The sequence below is a fragment of the Cyanistes caeruleus genome, chromosome 2, assembly GCF_971803275.1.
Source record: "Cyanistes caeruleus chromosome 2, bCyaCae1.hap1.1, whole genome shotgun sequence".
NCBI lineage: Eukaryota > Metazoa > Chordata > Aves > Passeriformes > Paridae > Cyanistes > Cyanistes caeruleus.
The window spans coordinates 97,000,719-97,013,771 of NC_141702.1; the positions used below are offsets into that span (position 1 = coordinate 97,000,719).

The 13,053-nt window shown below is 37.9% G+C and overlaps 1 protein-coding gene across 10 annotated transcripts in view; it reads right to left on the reverse strand.

The window, feature by feature from the left end:
- Positions 1–13,053, reverse strand: part of BICRAL (BICRA like chromatin remodeling complex associated protein) — a 44,508-nt gene that overhangs the window by 14,863 nt on the left and 16,592 nt on the right. For 7 of the 10 annotated variants that reach the window (XM_086878471.1, XM_086878476.1, XM_023922779.2 and 4 more), the window contains 4 exons: positions 12,272–12,367; positions 5,747–5,795; positions 3,293–3,341; positions 3,142–3,210 (listed from right to left, as the gene is read on the reverse strand). In XM_086878471.1, coding sequence (XP_086734597.1) covers positions 3,142–3,210; positions 3,293–3,341; positions 5,747–5,790 — 162 coding nt within the window. In that variant the 5' untranslated portion in view covers positions 5,791–5,795; positions 12,272–12,367. The remainder of the gene's footprint in view (positions 1–3,141; positions 3,211–3,292; positions 3,342–5,746; positions 5,796–12,271; positions 12,368–13,053) is intronic. The other 3 variants (XM_086878470.1, XM_023922778.2, XM_086878475.1) reach the window with 1 other exon arrangement.

Consider the following 13,053-nt stretch of genomic DNA (forward strand, 5'->3'; position numbering starts at 1 on the left):
GCCTTCACTCCTTGAAGGTCATAGACGCTTGTTTCCACCTCAAGTAAACAGTGTGAAGATGCTGCAAGCCATAATTATCACATGCACTGATGTCTCCACCCTAACTTCAGTTTCCCAAGCATATTTATTCAGAATTTTACCCCAATCTGTTTCTGAAAAAATCTGTGTACTTTCTGAAACTTCAGTCATATTTTAAAATATTAGATTTTTCTTAAGAGTAGATAAAATATTTTCAAATTACAATTATTAAACTACAGCAAGCCTTTAACATTTATGTTATTAACAGAGGAATCAAACCACCGCTTAAATATCTTAGTGTCTGAATCTTAGAGACAACTAAAGCTACAAATCAGGTCCTTAGTTGTACCTAGCAACCATTGGGCAGAGTAAAAAGGAATCACTAATTAGGCCATAATTAGGACTCTTAACTGCCAGGTTCTGAGGAGAATTCCCTATTGCATCTCTAAGTTGTCTCCAAGGAAATGACCAAACTGAAATCTTCTACAACTGTGCAACTTAAACAGTTCCACCAACACTATTCTAGTTAATACAAACAATATAACTATTACTACTACCAATAATAACACTAATAAAGTAGTATTACAATGCAATCAAGACCAATAGCTTAAAACTCTCCCACTGGAATAGAGAATTGCAAGCTTCATTCCCTGCTCCCAGAACTACTCTAACATTAAGAAAACAATTTTATATGCAAAAACTTGAACTTTCCAAGTTAGCATCTGAATCGCTACTATCCAGATTCAGAAGAGCCATGCACAATACCATTCTAATTTCAAGAAGAAATCAAAGCCTCTGCAGCTTCATGAACCTGCTGACCAACAAGAAAAGTCTTAGTCTCACTGGCTCCATGTATATTCTACCCTCTTATGCTGTCCTACTCTACTGTAACAGGAGAATGAAAGCAGCCACCCACTACAAGCCAGGTGACATGACTAGGGAAGCCTTTCATGACAACTGCCACAAGAAACCAACCTGTCATCAGCTACAGACTCAATCAACTCAGGGAAGGCTGGGATGAGGCAAGGGAAGCAGTGTAAGAGAGTGGGAAGAGTGAATAGTGCTTTCTTTTCCTTTAGTCAGCAGGAACTTCATCTTGTGTTAGGTACTGGCAGAGCATGCTTACCAGCTGAAACACTGAACCCTGAACACTGAATTTGTAAACTCTGCCCCTAAAAGGCATGAAACAGGCAGCAAGACAGTTAATCCTAATTCACAGTAGCAATGCTGAATATATATAAGGACAGAACTTTCAGTATCTGCAAAAACTTGAATGACAAAAGCTTCAGAAGCATGTAACTTTTCAGGTATCTCATTTTTTATAAGCAGGGACTGTGAAACCATCTGTTCATGGTAACACTTTGTTCCTTCCCAATGAACTGTAACAATCTGTATTTGTAATCATATCATTCTTCACTTATGTCAGCACAGGGGTCTCAAAGGAGGGAGGAGGGAAGAGAAGATGACATTGGTTTTCTTTATGAAGATATAAAAGGATGAGGACACGGCATGCTGAGAATTAAACTGTAGTGTGTCATCCAAGGAACATACACTAGGAATCCACACTCCTCTGATCACCTGCCTTCTAGATTACCTACCTCCAATCTCATACACCAGAAAGCTCTTGGCTTTCATCAAATATTTTTATTTCTTCCAACTGCTACGCCCTAGGCAACAAATCCACCTTGTCCAGAATCTCCCACTGCCCCTCAAAATTACTCAAAGAAAGTCACTTCCTGAAAATACATCAGAAACACCTGACTCCTACCTACCAAGGCAAACTCTTCAGAAGGATGTCTACAAAGAACAACTAGGAAATCTAGGCTATGACAAATGTATGTCATATGTCATCCTTTTTTCCCCAAAGCTGTTTTTTCTTAGGATAAGTCCTCAAACCTCACCCCTGCCAGTGCTGCATATAGGAAGCTGCTGTCTACTAATAGCTAGCCTGGTACCAAGTTGAAACCACTGTTCCCCATCAGCTGAAAACTGGGTATCCCATTACTCTTGGTAACCTACTCCTTCACCACTATCTCAAGTAGATTGTCTGTTTCTTCTACAATATTTAATAATAATCCGGAAAGGGGAAGGACAGGACAAACACTTCCCATTACACTACTGTGCCTACAGGAAAGTCACTTGCTCTCCACACACAGATTAATACTTTTCAAAATTTGTTCACGTCAATTATTTAAGGTCCCTACACAACTGCAAGTGTATCCATGTAGCTGTTATGAATATGGGACAAACAGACAAGAGTCAAGGTAACAGTACAATAGAAAGAGGAATTACCAAGAAAATCCTATCTCATGTATTCAAATAACTTAATTGGGGGATTAAAAATTCAGTTGTTTTAAAAAACACACCAATGAAAGCACAGAAACATGGGTCTGAAGGGGTATCTTAAGTCATCCAGTCCAATGTTCTACTCAAAGCATGACTACCACTCACACTAGAGCAGATCAGCCTTGAGTTTATCACCAAGGATTGGTGATAAATCAATCTACAACCTCATTGTGTAAAACAGTCCAGGGCTGCAATACACTCCTGCAAGAAGGAACACTGAAGACTTCTTGCAACACACAATGAATTTAAAGCAACTTCCCTAATACTGAAGTTACACGAAGAACACATCCCAAATGATCTCCTGAGTGCAAAGAAAAAAATACAAAAAGAGAAAAAAAATCCCACTCAATTTTAAAAATCTGCCAGCTCAGAGCCTACATAAAGTAAGAAACAAAAAGGCATTCTAACATACACAGGAAACATATGAATTACTAACTTTCAAGGTCTATCTTTGAACACAACTACTCCTACAATCACTAAAGCCGTGAGTGCAGTTTACTGGTGAGAGCTTTTACACCAGAGAGCATTTTCACTGCTCAGCAAGCTGCTTTACATATTTACAAAACACTTCCCAATAGTGCAGTATTTTTCAATTAATTCCCCACTGAAATACTCACACTACTAACAGCACAAGATAGGTTCTATGTTACTATTCAGAGTTTTCACATGAAAAAGCTGAAGCCCACATCTATTTCATTTGATTTTATAAAAGCCAAGTAAAGCCATACAGAAACATGCAATCTCAATACTAATGAAATTTATCTCCTGACAACTTACGTTGGAGTTGGCGAAAATTGAATTTGAGTTGGCTACAGAATATTCTGCATTAGTCAAGTCTTCATTGCTCTGGTAAAAGACAAAAATCATGTTCAGAACTAATACACTCAATGAAGCTTATATATGTCTAAAATACAACAATGCTACTTACAGATTTACTACTAGGTCCATGTAGAAAATAATTCAGCGCTTGCGGGTCCCTGAAAGGTGGAAAAAAATAAAGAAGTTAACACTTTTTGGAAGTCCTTTTTACCAATAAGGCTAATTTAACTAAGCCACATACTGTACTCATATAAATCAGGTTTCTAGTAAAACCACATCTTTCACTGAATCCAATGCAAAGCTGAACGTTTGTACCATCTGGGGACATGTGTTTCTGTATCAGCACAATTTCCAGACACTGACCATATCTGCTGCCATTGTAACAAGGCACTTCAAGCAAATAAACTACCTTGATCACAAAATTTTAGTTGCACTCTACTGTGTTTCCCTTTATGAGGGTGATACTCATACTCTCTTGAAAAACATGTTATTTTATGACAGCACACAATACAAAACATAAGGAATACACTACTACCAGATAATGTGAGAACTGGAACAGGTATCACCTCTTCTACAGCTAAACTGTAATGCCCAGTTTAGCTAGCATCTAATAATAGGGTATTTACAAACCTGATTCTTTGACAGGTTTTCTGCCACCTTTAACACAAGCTAATAAAAATTTATGATTGCCAGAGTAACAGTCCCCTCATGAACAAAAAGTGGCACCTTTTCCAAGTGAAACCAGCCATAGAAATAACTGACTAAATATTGTGAATTTCAGTGTATTTAATTAACTTAGCATTAGCACTAAATAAAACTCATATTAAAAATGTAGTCTGACAGAGTGTCAGAAATTCAAACAAATACATTAATTTAGATGTACATATAGACCAAGAAAAAAGAATAAAAGGCTGTGTTACATGGGATTATTCTAGTGCAAAAATTATACAGCATTTCCCCTAGCATAAAGAGTAAACTGACATGGATTTCTTTGATTTTTAAAACATGTTTATTAACAACTAATAATAAAACATTTTTTAGAAACAGGAGACTATAATGAAAAAAAGCTGTAATTAAAAATGTCTCCTTCTTCCTTGACGGTCTTAGAAAATAAAGAGGCATAAGTCAAAGATCTTTAAGGGTCACAACTGCTCTTCTAAAAGCATAAGCACACCTCCTCTTTTCTTTTAAAAAACAAACTGTGTTCATGAGCTTACAAAGGACATGTTAGACAGTGCTTCATTTTCTGGACCACCTTTGGTCTTTTAGCAGGATCCTCATGCTTCATGCTCACGACAGAGCACTTAATTGTCCCACAATCATCTTTATGTTCCAAGAAGGAGCTGTTTTCATATGGCCACAATCAGTAACCTTGCACAACATTTACTTCACAGAATATAAACTGAGCCTTTACTGGCACTTCTTTTGCTACAGCATCCAGAGCAACCCTCAAACTACAGCAGCCAGTGGGGGTGCTGTTTTGGTCTTTCTGAAGTTAAAGCTCTTACTGATTTCACTAAAAGTTTTCAAGTGTGTAAGAAAGGTAAAAAGCCTATTTATTTCATACACTTAAGACACTAAAAAACTCTTGTGTGGAATAGGAATGATCTTTTAGCAGCTGCTATGAGACTGATATTAGTCTAATTTTTAGAAGAGTTTGAACAAAGTATCGGGTATGAAAGCTCAATTCTCTTCTTGTGTTTTACATGCATTTATAGCATATTATCTGTTTTTGAATACTAACACAAATGGTAGCCAAAGGAAGGCAGCTTGTCATATACACAATCCACACAAAACTTCCTCGTGCTTCAGCTATCCTAATTATTTTAGGCTATAGAAATTATAAATATAATTATATAAATATAAAATTATAAAACTCCATATAAATCTGTTACGGAAATAAGGAGGGGGGAGGTGCCAAAAAAAAAAAAAAAAAAAGCCCCAACAACACACATGATCATTCCAAATACCCAATTTTATTAAAATCAAGTATCCTTGACCAAAATGCTGGTAAATTCTCATTTACTGTGACTATACAACAGTACAGAGAGCTATTCTTTTTTCCTAAGACTTAGATTCAAATGTGTATTATTAGTAGAAATTAAATCTTTAAGTATTTATGATTAAGAAAAAAGTTCTACTTGTCCCTTAAAATACAAGTACAGTATTAATAAATTATCTGGTTCCAGTACTCAAAAAAATTGAGATTTTTGGGGTTTTGATTTTAAGAAAGCTACTGGCAGTGAAGTTTGTAGTAACATCCCTAGTAACATGCATCAACACTGATCTGGTATTATCACTACCTAAGAAGAGAATCCATTCTCCATGAACACACATTCCTTAGCCTCTCCTGAGGAAAATGTCAGTGTACTGTCAACTAGCATCCATCAGGACTGAAGGCTCTGCAATCCACACATCTCCACATGGAAGACATGAAGCATGTCTGCTCATTTCACTGCAAGTCACCTCATCTTTAGAGACAAGACAGAATCACCTTCTAGATGGTGATTTTGCAAAATTATTATTCCCAACTTTTCTGCAATGATTCTTATGGAAAACTTACCCAATAAGATCAAGGAGACAGGATTCATCATCATCATCATCCATGACAACTAGAATAAAGAAGAAAAGGATGTCTATTTGATATGTATCTCCAAATCAAATTCAGTCACATGTAAAGATTTCCAAAATCCTATGCAATGTTTTACCATCCAGAAGGTTTTTAGAATTTTAAATCAGAGAAAGACAAATGATTAACCAAATTGATTTAAAAGAACTTTTATGACAAAATAGTAAAAATATCAACACTTAATGCAATCTAAGACTCCAGTTAAAATGCTTCTATAGGAATTTATTCCCAGCTAATTCCAGTGGGGGAATAACCAAACACTACAGAGCCAACAAAGGCTGTTACAAATTAGTGGCAGTAACACTGAGCAGCCGAAAAGGTAAATAAACTTAGGTCAGTATCATGAGGATGCTGCTACAGTCTAGAACCAAAACTATAGTCAAGACATGACTAAGCATTAAAATAAACACTGTTTTCTAATAAACCTTTTTTAGCAATAACCAAGTTACAACGTGGCCACTTCCAGTTTCTCCTCAGCAATATTCAGGAGTGTACTTAAATGTGTGTTTAACAGTACAGAGTTCTGACAGTCCTTTTAACAATGGGTAAGGAGGAAATTTATGTGCACTGCCCAACCGGAGGGCAAGTATCCAATGCAGAGCATTTTTAGCCTCACAGTGTCACAACCGCTAACTCCTCACACACTACCTACTCCATCAAGGACTGCTGCACCAAAAACTCTCACACTCACTTTTCCCCTCCAACTGCTGTTCCTTCAAAGCTTCTTTTGCACAGAAGTTTGTTTGTTTTGTTTGATTCCTAGCTTCCTTTAAATTACCTAATTTCATCTTTACAATATTTTCTACTCACACCAAGTTGATCATTGCATTCCATGCTTATTTTTTCTCAACTTCGCTTAAAAATTGTGCCATCATACTTATTCAAGTGTTTTAACACAGTTTTGGCTTTAATTCATTCTGCTCTCTCTCTTATTGCTTGCCAAATAGAAATTTACACTCCCTGACCAGAGATCCACATGAATCATTCTTCATCATGATCCCCATAATGATTAAAACAGTGAAGGGTCTGAAGCACCTGCTATACAAGAGACTGAGAGCACCAGGACTGTTCTGCCTGAGTAACAGAAAACCATGAGGGAATCTATGTTTTGTATAAATACCTGGTGGGAGAGTGTTAAGAATATTGAGCCAAACATTTCCCGGTACCCAAGGAATGAACAAGAGGCAAGGGGCACAATCAAAACACAATAAACCAAAAATTCTGTGTAGACAAAAGAAAACACTTTCCTTTTTTAAAACTCTGAGGGTAGCCAAATACCGGCACTAGTGTTTCAGCAAAGTTATGGAGTCTCCATTCTTGGAGATACACAGGACACAGCTGGACCACAGCCTTGACCTGCCTGCTCTGACTCTGAGCAATCTGCTCTGATTGAGTCTGCTCTGGGCAGGATAGGGGATAACGTGATCTCCAGATATTCATTCCCACCTTGGCTGTCCTGTGATTCTGTAACCTCTTTCCTGAATTTTTTCTATACTCCACTGGTTCTGAAAATAACTTTTACTGTAGACTAGCAGAGGGTACCGTGTCCTCTATACTGCAGAGCCTCATTTGGATTTTTTCTGTCTCTGTGCTTTAGTTTACAGTGAGGGTGAAGCAGAAATGGAGCACATGTCAGTGTGACGACCATTCAGTATCACCTCACAGGGAGGACAGAAAAACAAATCACAGCTACAGAGAATTACCTCTAGCTGATGCCGAAAAAAATCAGCATTCATGATGTGATTATGCGTCTTAAGAAAAGCAATTTCTCCCACGCTTCAGTGTTCCAGCTGCCTACTCTTGCATAGAGCCACTAGCTTGAGCACTGATACTGCAATTCAACACTAAGCAAACGGTATGATGTGGTATGATGTCATGAAACTTAAATGTAAATGTGTATTACTAAGAACAAATTAATAAGCAATTAACATTCTGCTTTAACTGTACTGATAGTACTACTTATAGAAAGCTATTATTTCCTCTAACTGCTGAAAGCATACCCATGTCTCAAGAACAAGGTCCCAAAGTCTCTTAGCTAACCATAAGCAAAAATTTATAGAAAGTCAAAATCATCTTTGATTTCACACTGTAAACCTGCTTTTGAATATCCCAACCCAGGTGTCTATGACAATACTGACAGCATTACTTAAACACCATAAAATGTCTTTGCTCTACATAAACAAATATTCTCCATGATTTTATGATAGTAAGGGCTCACCATTAGCTAAAGTGACACCACAGAATTTTCTTCAATTAATACTCCTGGAGGTATTAAAACAACTGGCACAAATCAAGATGAATTTGTTTAGTTCACTGAATTCTTCAAAACTTGCATAGAATGATCAGAGGGAAAATCAAATGCATGAGAATACTGGTGTGCGAAAATCCTAATGGTAATACATAATCTTCACTATCCCATCTATTACTGAACATACAGTTGGCTTTACTAGCTAAATGTGATACAAGAAAAATTTACCCAACATATGGTAAACGCCTACAAGTTTACCACAGCTAACAAAGTTTTATTGTTCCACATGATGCCATACGGTATGGGACATCCCTTTGGTCAGTTGGGGTCTGATCTGCTGGCTGCTTCCCCTCCCAGCTTCTTTCACACCTCCAGCCTCATCACCAGTGGTGCTCTGAGAAGCTGAAAAGTCCCTGACTTGGTGCAAACACTGCTCAGCAACAACTAAAACATCAGCCTGTTAACATTATTCTCATTCTAAATCCAAAACACAGCTACTAGAAAGTAAATTAACTCAACCCAAGTCAAAAACAGAACAATATCCACCCTTTAGTCTATACCAACCTCATCATGCCCAGGTTCCACACTTTCCAATGCATCCCACATAACCACAACCACCTCTCCTGTCTTTTGACATATATGCAGACATAAAGGCACATAATCTATAGACCATCCCTCTAAGATGTCCACTGAGTTCTATTTCTAAAACATCAGTGTTTTGAGTTGTAGGAGTTAACTCTCATCCTACTGCCAAAACACAGCAATGCTCCAGCCACTAGGAAGAAAATCAACTCTATCCCAGCCAAAACCAGAACACTGCAGGTTTAAATCTTTTTAACTAATGCCTATTTTCAACAAGGATTACCAAACGATTAGTGACCTGTTAATTTCAGGAGAGCAACAGAGGCAGCAGCAAACAATCAGAGTAGTTGCACACCCAAAAGCAAACTGACCCAAAAGCAGTCAGTCTACTTTGAAAAGAGGAATTTGAGCAACATGTGACCTTGACACAGATGATCACTTTAAAGTGTGTTAACAAAAGCAAGCCTGTCCTGAGGAATTTTCCTAAAGCCTTTTCTACAGCAGAAGTGATAGAAAAGTTTGACACTTTTCTTGCCAACTATCCTGTCTAGTTTTCTATCCTCCTCACTGTTTTCTAACATACAGTGGATCAAAGCAATGAGTGATGAATGAAATGGCTATAAACCATATTAAGCCATGAGAGTTTAAAAATAAAACCTGCCACAATGAGTGGAGTTAAAGAGTTATGAAGCCAAGACCAGCAGCCCTCAAAACAGGGTGTGTGTAAGAAAATCCAGTGGGGCATGCAAGAAGAAAATATTAAAACTTCACTAGTATATGAAATTTTAATACACACACATATACTTGTGTATGCAAATTAGAATACATATATTGGGGGCACACACTCAAAAATCTTACCAATAGGTGTGTGCAATCAAAAATATTTGGAGACCATGGGCCACGACCTTTAAACATTGACTCACTTCTGTATTTTGGATCAGTCTTTGGAGACTTCAGTCAGTGGAGGCTCTAAGTGAGGCCTGGCTGGGCCATTGTGACCCATCAATGCATCCAGGGCCCTGCCAAGAACCCACACTAGAGACAGCTGGGGAAAATACACTTTGGGAAGAGTCACATAACCTGTTGGAGTACTGTTACAATATAACCTAGCAAATATCTAATTATCAATACTAGTCTACAGCGTCTTTAAAAAAAAAAAAAGCTTAAAAAAATCTGCTTGTAAGTAGGCCAAATTCAGCCCAAATGCGTCCAAATAATTTACAGAGGGCAATCCTCACTAATTAGTCACAACCCAGCACAGATATTCCCTGTAGTTTATTAGCAAAGCCCCTACCATTCTGTTTCATATCTCTGCTACCACACTGGTAAATACAGCATATACTTCAACTTGTATCACATGTACTTATGTAAGAAGCCCTGCCTATCCCTTCTGGGAAATAATCAGAGTGCCCTTTATCACATGCTCCCAAACAGAATGTAAGAGAAGTTGAAAGTAATAAAACTGACAAGGAAATCCCAGCCATGCAAGCCAATCCTCTGGGAGACTCTTATTACTTGGCCTTTAAGCCTCTGCCTTCATTTCAACACTCTGACCTACTACGGAGCAAAGAGCAATAGAAGATGAATAGAGCAGCCCTGCCCTCCTCTTGTCCACTTTCCCTGCGTCAGCTCAAGGCTTTGAAGAGTCATCTGGAACAAAAAACTTATCTGATAAAATACATTGATCTGTTTCAACTTAGGATGAGCTTCTTCATTGGCTCTGGTATGCCAAAGGGCCACAGCAGTGCTAGAGCTGGCACAAGAGAGGGAATGAGGTAGATGGGTAGCTAAACATAAGGGGATGGCAGCAGTGCTTCAGTCAGCTTAAACCACATGTGGGGCTGCAGCACACATGTGAACACAACCATCACCCTCACATTAGCACAGTGCAGGCAGCAGTCCCATGGAGTGATTATTCCCTTCATATCAGCACTCGTGAGCTCCCATATGAAATCTGTTTGGCTTTTCCACATAGACACAGCTCTTAAAAGAAACACGAAAGAACATGAAGGAGTCCAACACAGTACAAGTAAAATCCTGTGGTCACGTGAAGGAGCTGCCTTTCTTCAGCCTGGGCAACAGAAGGCAAACCCAGGTGCTACCTGCAGCCTGCTAAAAGGAGTACTAAAATGAGCCAGGCAGGTCTCTTCTCATCAGCATACAGCAAGACACAAAGCAAGAGCCAAAACATGTAACACATATAACCCTCAGCTGGATGCAAGAAAAAAAATCACAAACAAGACTGCTCAAGCAAGAAGGTGGAATCATCCACTTTGGAAATTTTCAGAACTCAAAGGGCCCTGACCAACCTGTTCATACTGTGAAGCTTGTTCTGCTTACAGCAGGGAGCCAGGCCAGGTAACCCAGTGGTCCTTACTAGCCTAAATGCTACACAATCCACAGTATCATGCAACACGTGTAGGGCCTACAACCTGTAGTGTCATTAAAACCAGAGTTGCCCAGAAGCAATCCAGCTATTCACACATGCTTCATATACTCTCCATATTCTAAAAGATGTAGACACAGGGTTTTAAATTTACTCAAGTTACATTCAAAAGAATATAGCAAAAGAATTATTTTCCTTTCTCAAAGTCACTTATTTCATACATCTTTAATAGATAGTTTCAGTACAAAGCAATAAAACACTATTTTCACTTTCTCTAAAAAGCACAAGCTAATGGATACCTTAGAAGAGCAACATTTAGAACAATGATTTCCAAAGAGTGTGATATAATCAACATCAAAACTTGGTAAGTCACACATAAATAAATTTATCTGCAAAACTGTTGGAAGAATCTAGACTTAAAAGTTTTGTGCAAATACATGGGATCAATCCCTGACTGGCAGAATGACTCCTGAGAGTGAACACTGACCTTTGGAAATCAATGCTTTAGAGCAAGGTAATGACTGCTGTAGCTTAACCTTTATAATGGGAGATAATCAAACTTGCACACAGTAACATACACAGCACCTGAAGCAATTACTGTTGGAGTTATGACATACACCCACTAATTCTCACTTCAGTACGACTTTGTACACATCCTGTCAGCAGGAATTCTGACAAGATCTCTCTCGTGCTTTATAATGAACCTGTCCTATCAAATCTTCTAAACTGTTCTGTTGCTCTATCATTCTCCATTCAGAATTTTAATCTATGATCCCAACAGTAAGAGTAACTTCACTATGGAATATCTGAAGAAACGCATTGCCACTGGAACAACAATCACTACAACAACAAAACCAGATTGAATCAGTTACTGTAACAGCCACTGCAAAGAATGGTAGTGCTGTGAAGTGAGTTTGCTACACCAAATTGGTGGCATTTTCATCTCTCACAACCTTTCTGAGCACAGATGTAAGATAACTTTATTAACCCAATCCATCCCTTGCTAAATTACATAAAAGGATTGCAGCTGCATTAAGTGACTCCATACTGACTGCAGAGGTCAAATGCCCAGAACTGAAGCCCTTCCCTCACACAAATTTGCACGAATTTCTCTCGTTAATTTCCACAGAACTAATATTTTTCTCAGTGTGCTTCTGAGCTGGGGGAAGAAAGCCAAGCTGTTTCATCATCCATTGGGTAACATATAATCTCAGCAGTGTGCACTTCAGGTTGCCTGCCTTACCCTGTCAGCTCTCTCTCAGGTTCCTATCCAACAGGCAGCCTTGGATTCAGTGAAGGAAACTCCTACACAGGAACAACCAGACCTCACTTGCATTCTCTGCAACACAGAATTGTAAGAAAGGAGTATAAACTCAAATACCATACAGTTTATTCTTAAATTTCAAGTCAATACTACTTTTGAGCAATCTAGTGCCTTGCAAAGTGAATTTCAGATTCTTGTAAGTAACCAAGACTGTATCTTATAATTAACTTAAGAGCTGCTCACCATGTCAAGCCCCCTGTTTTCAAGAAATTAATTTTTACAGGGATTGAATACAAAAATTGATATTATAAAGTATTTCTATTTCCCCCTCTCATTACTGAAAAAAAATTATATTCTGCAGCATAATGGCACAGTACACACGGGAAAAGAGATAAATATTGAAAAAGTCATTGCAAACTAAAACCTCACTCCAAAGTCACAATTATCCAAAAATTGTCTTTCCAGGACAACAGAGTAAGGAAACAAAATTAATTTTAAAATGCACTTTGTAAAACACAAGGACTTAAGTTACTCACTTATAAACTAACTATGCTGTACTTGTAGTCTACAATATGAAATAACTCCTTATGAATATTTTCTTTTCCAGAGCAATAAAAAAAGCAACTACTACGCTGTTGCGAAATCTACCAGGAACTGTGCTCTAAAAGAGAGTTATAGTAAGAATTCTGGGATTCTAATCTTGTAATGCAGTGCATTATACAAGCATTAACTTTCTAAACATACAAAAATAAGTTTTCATT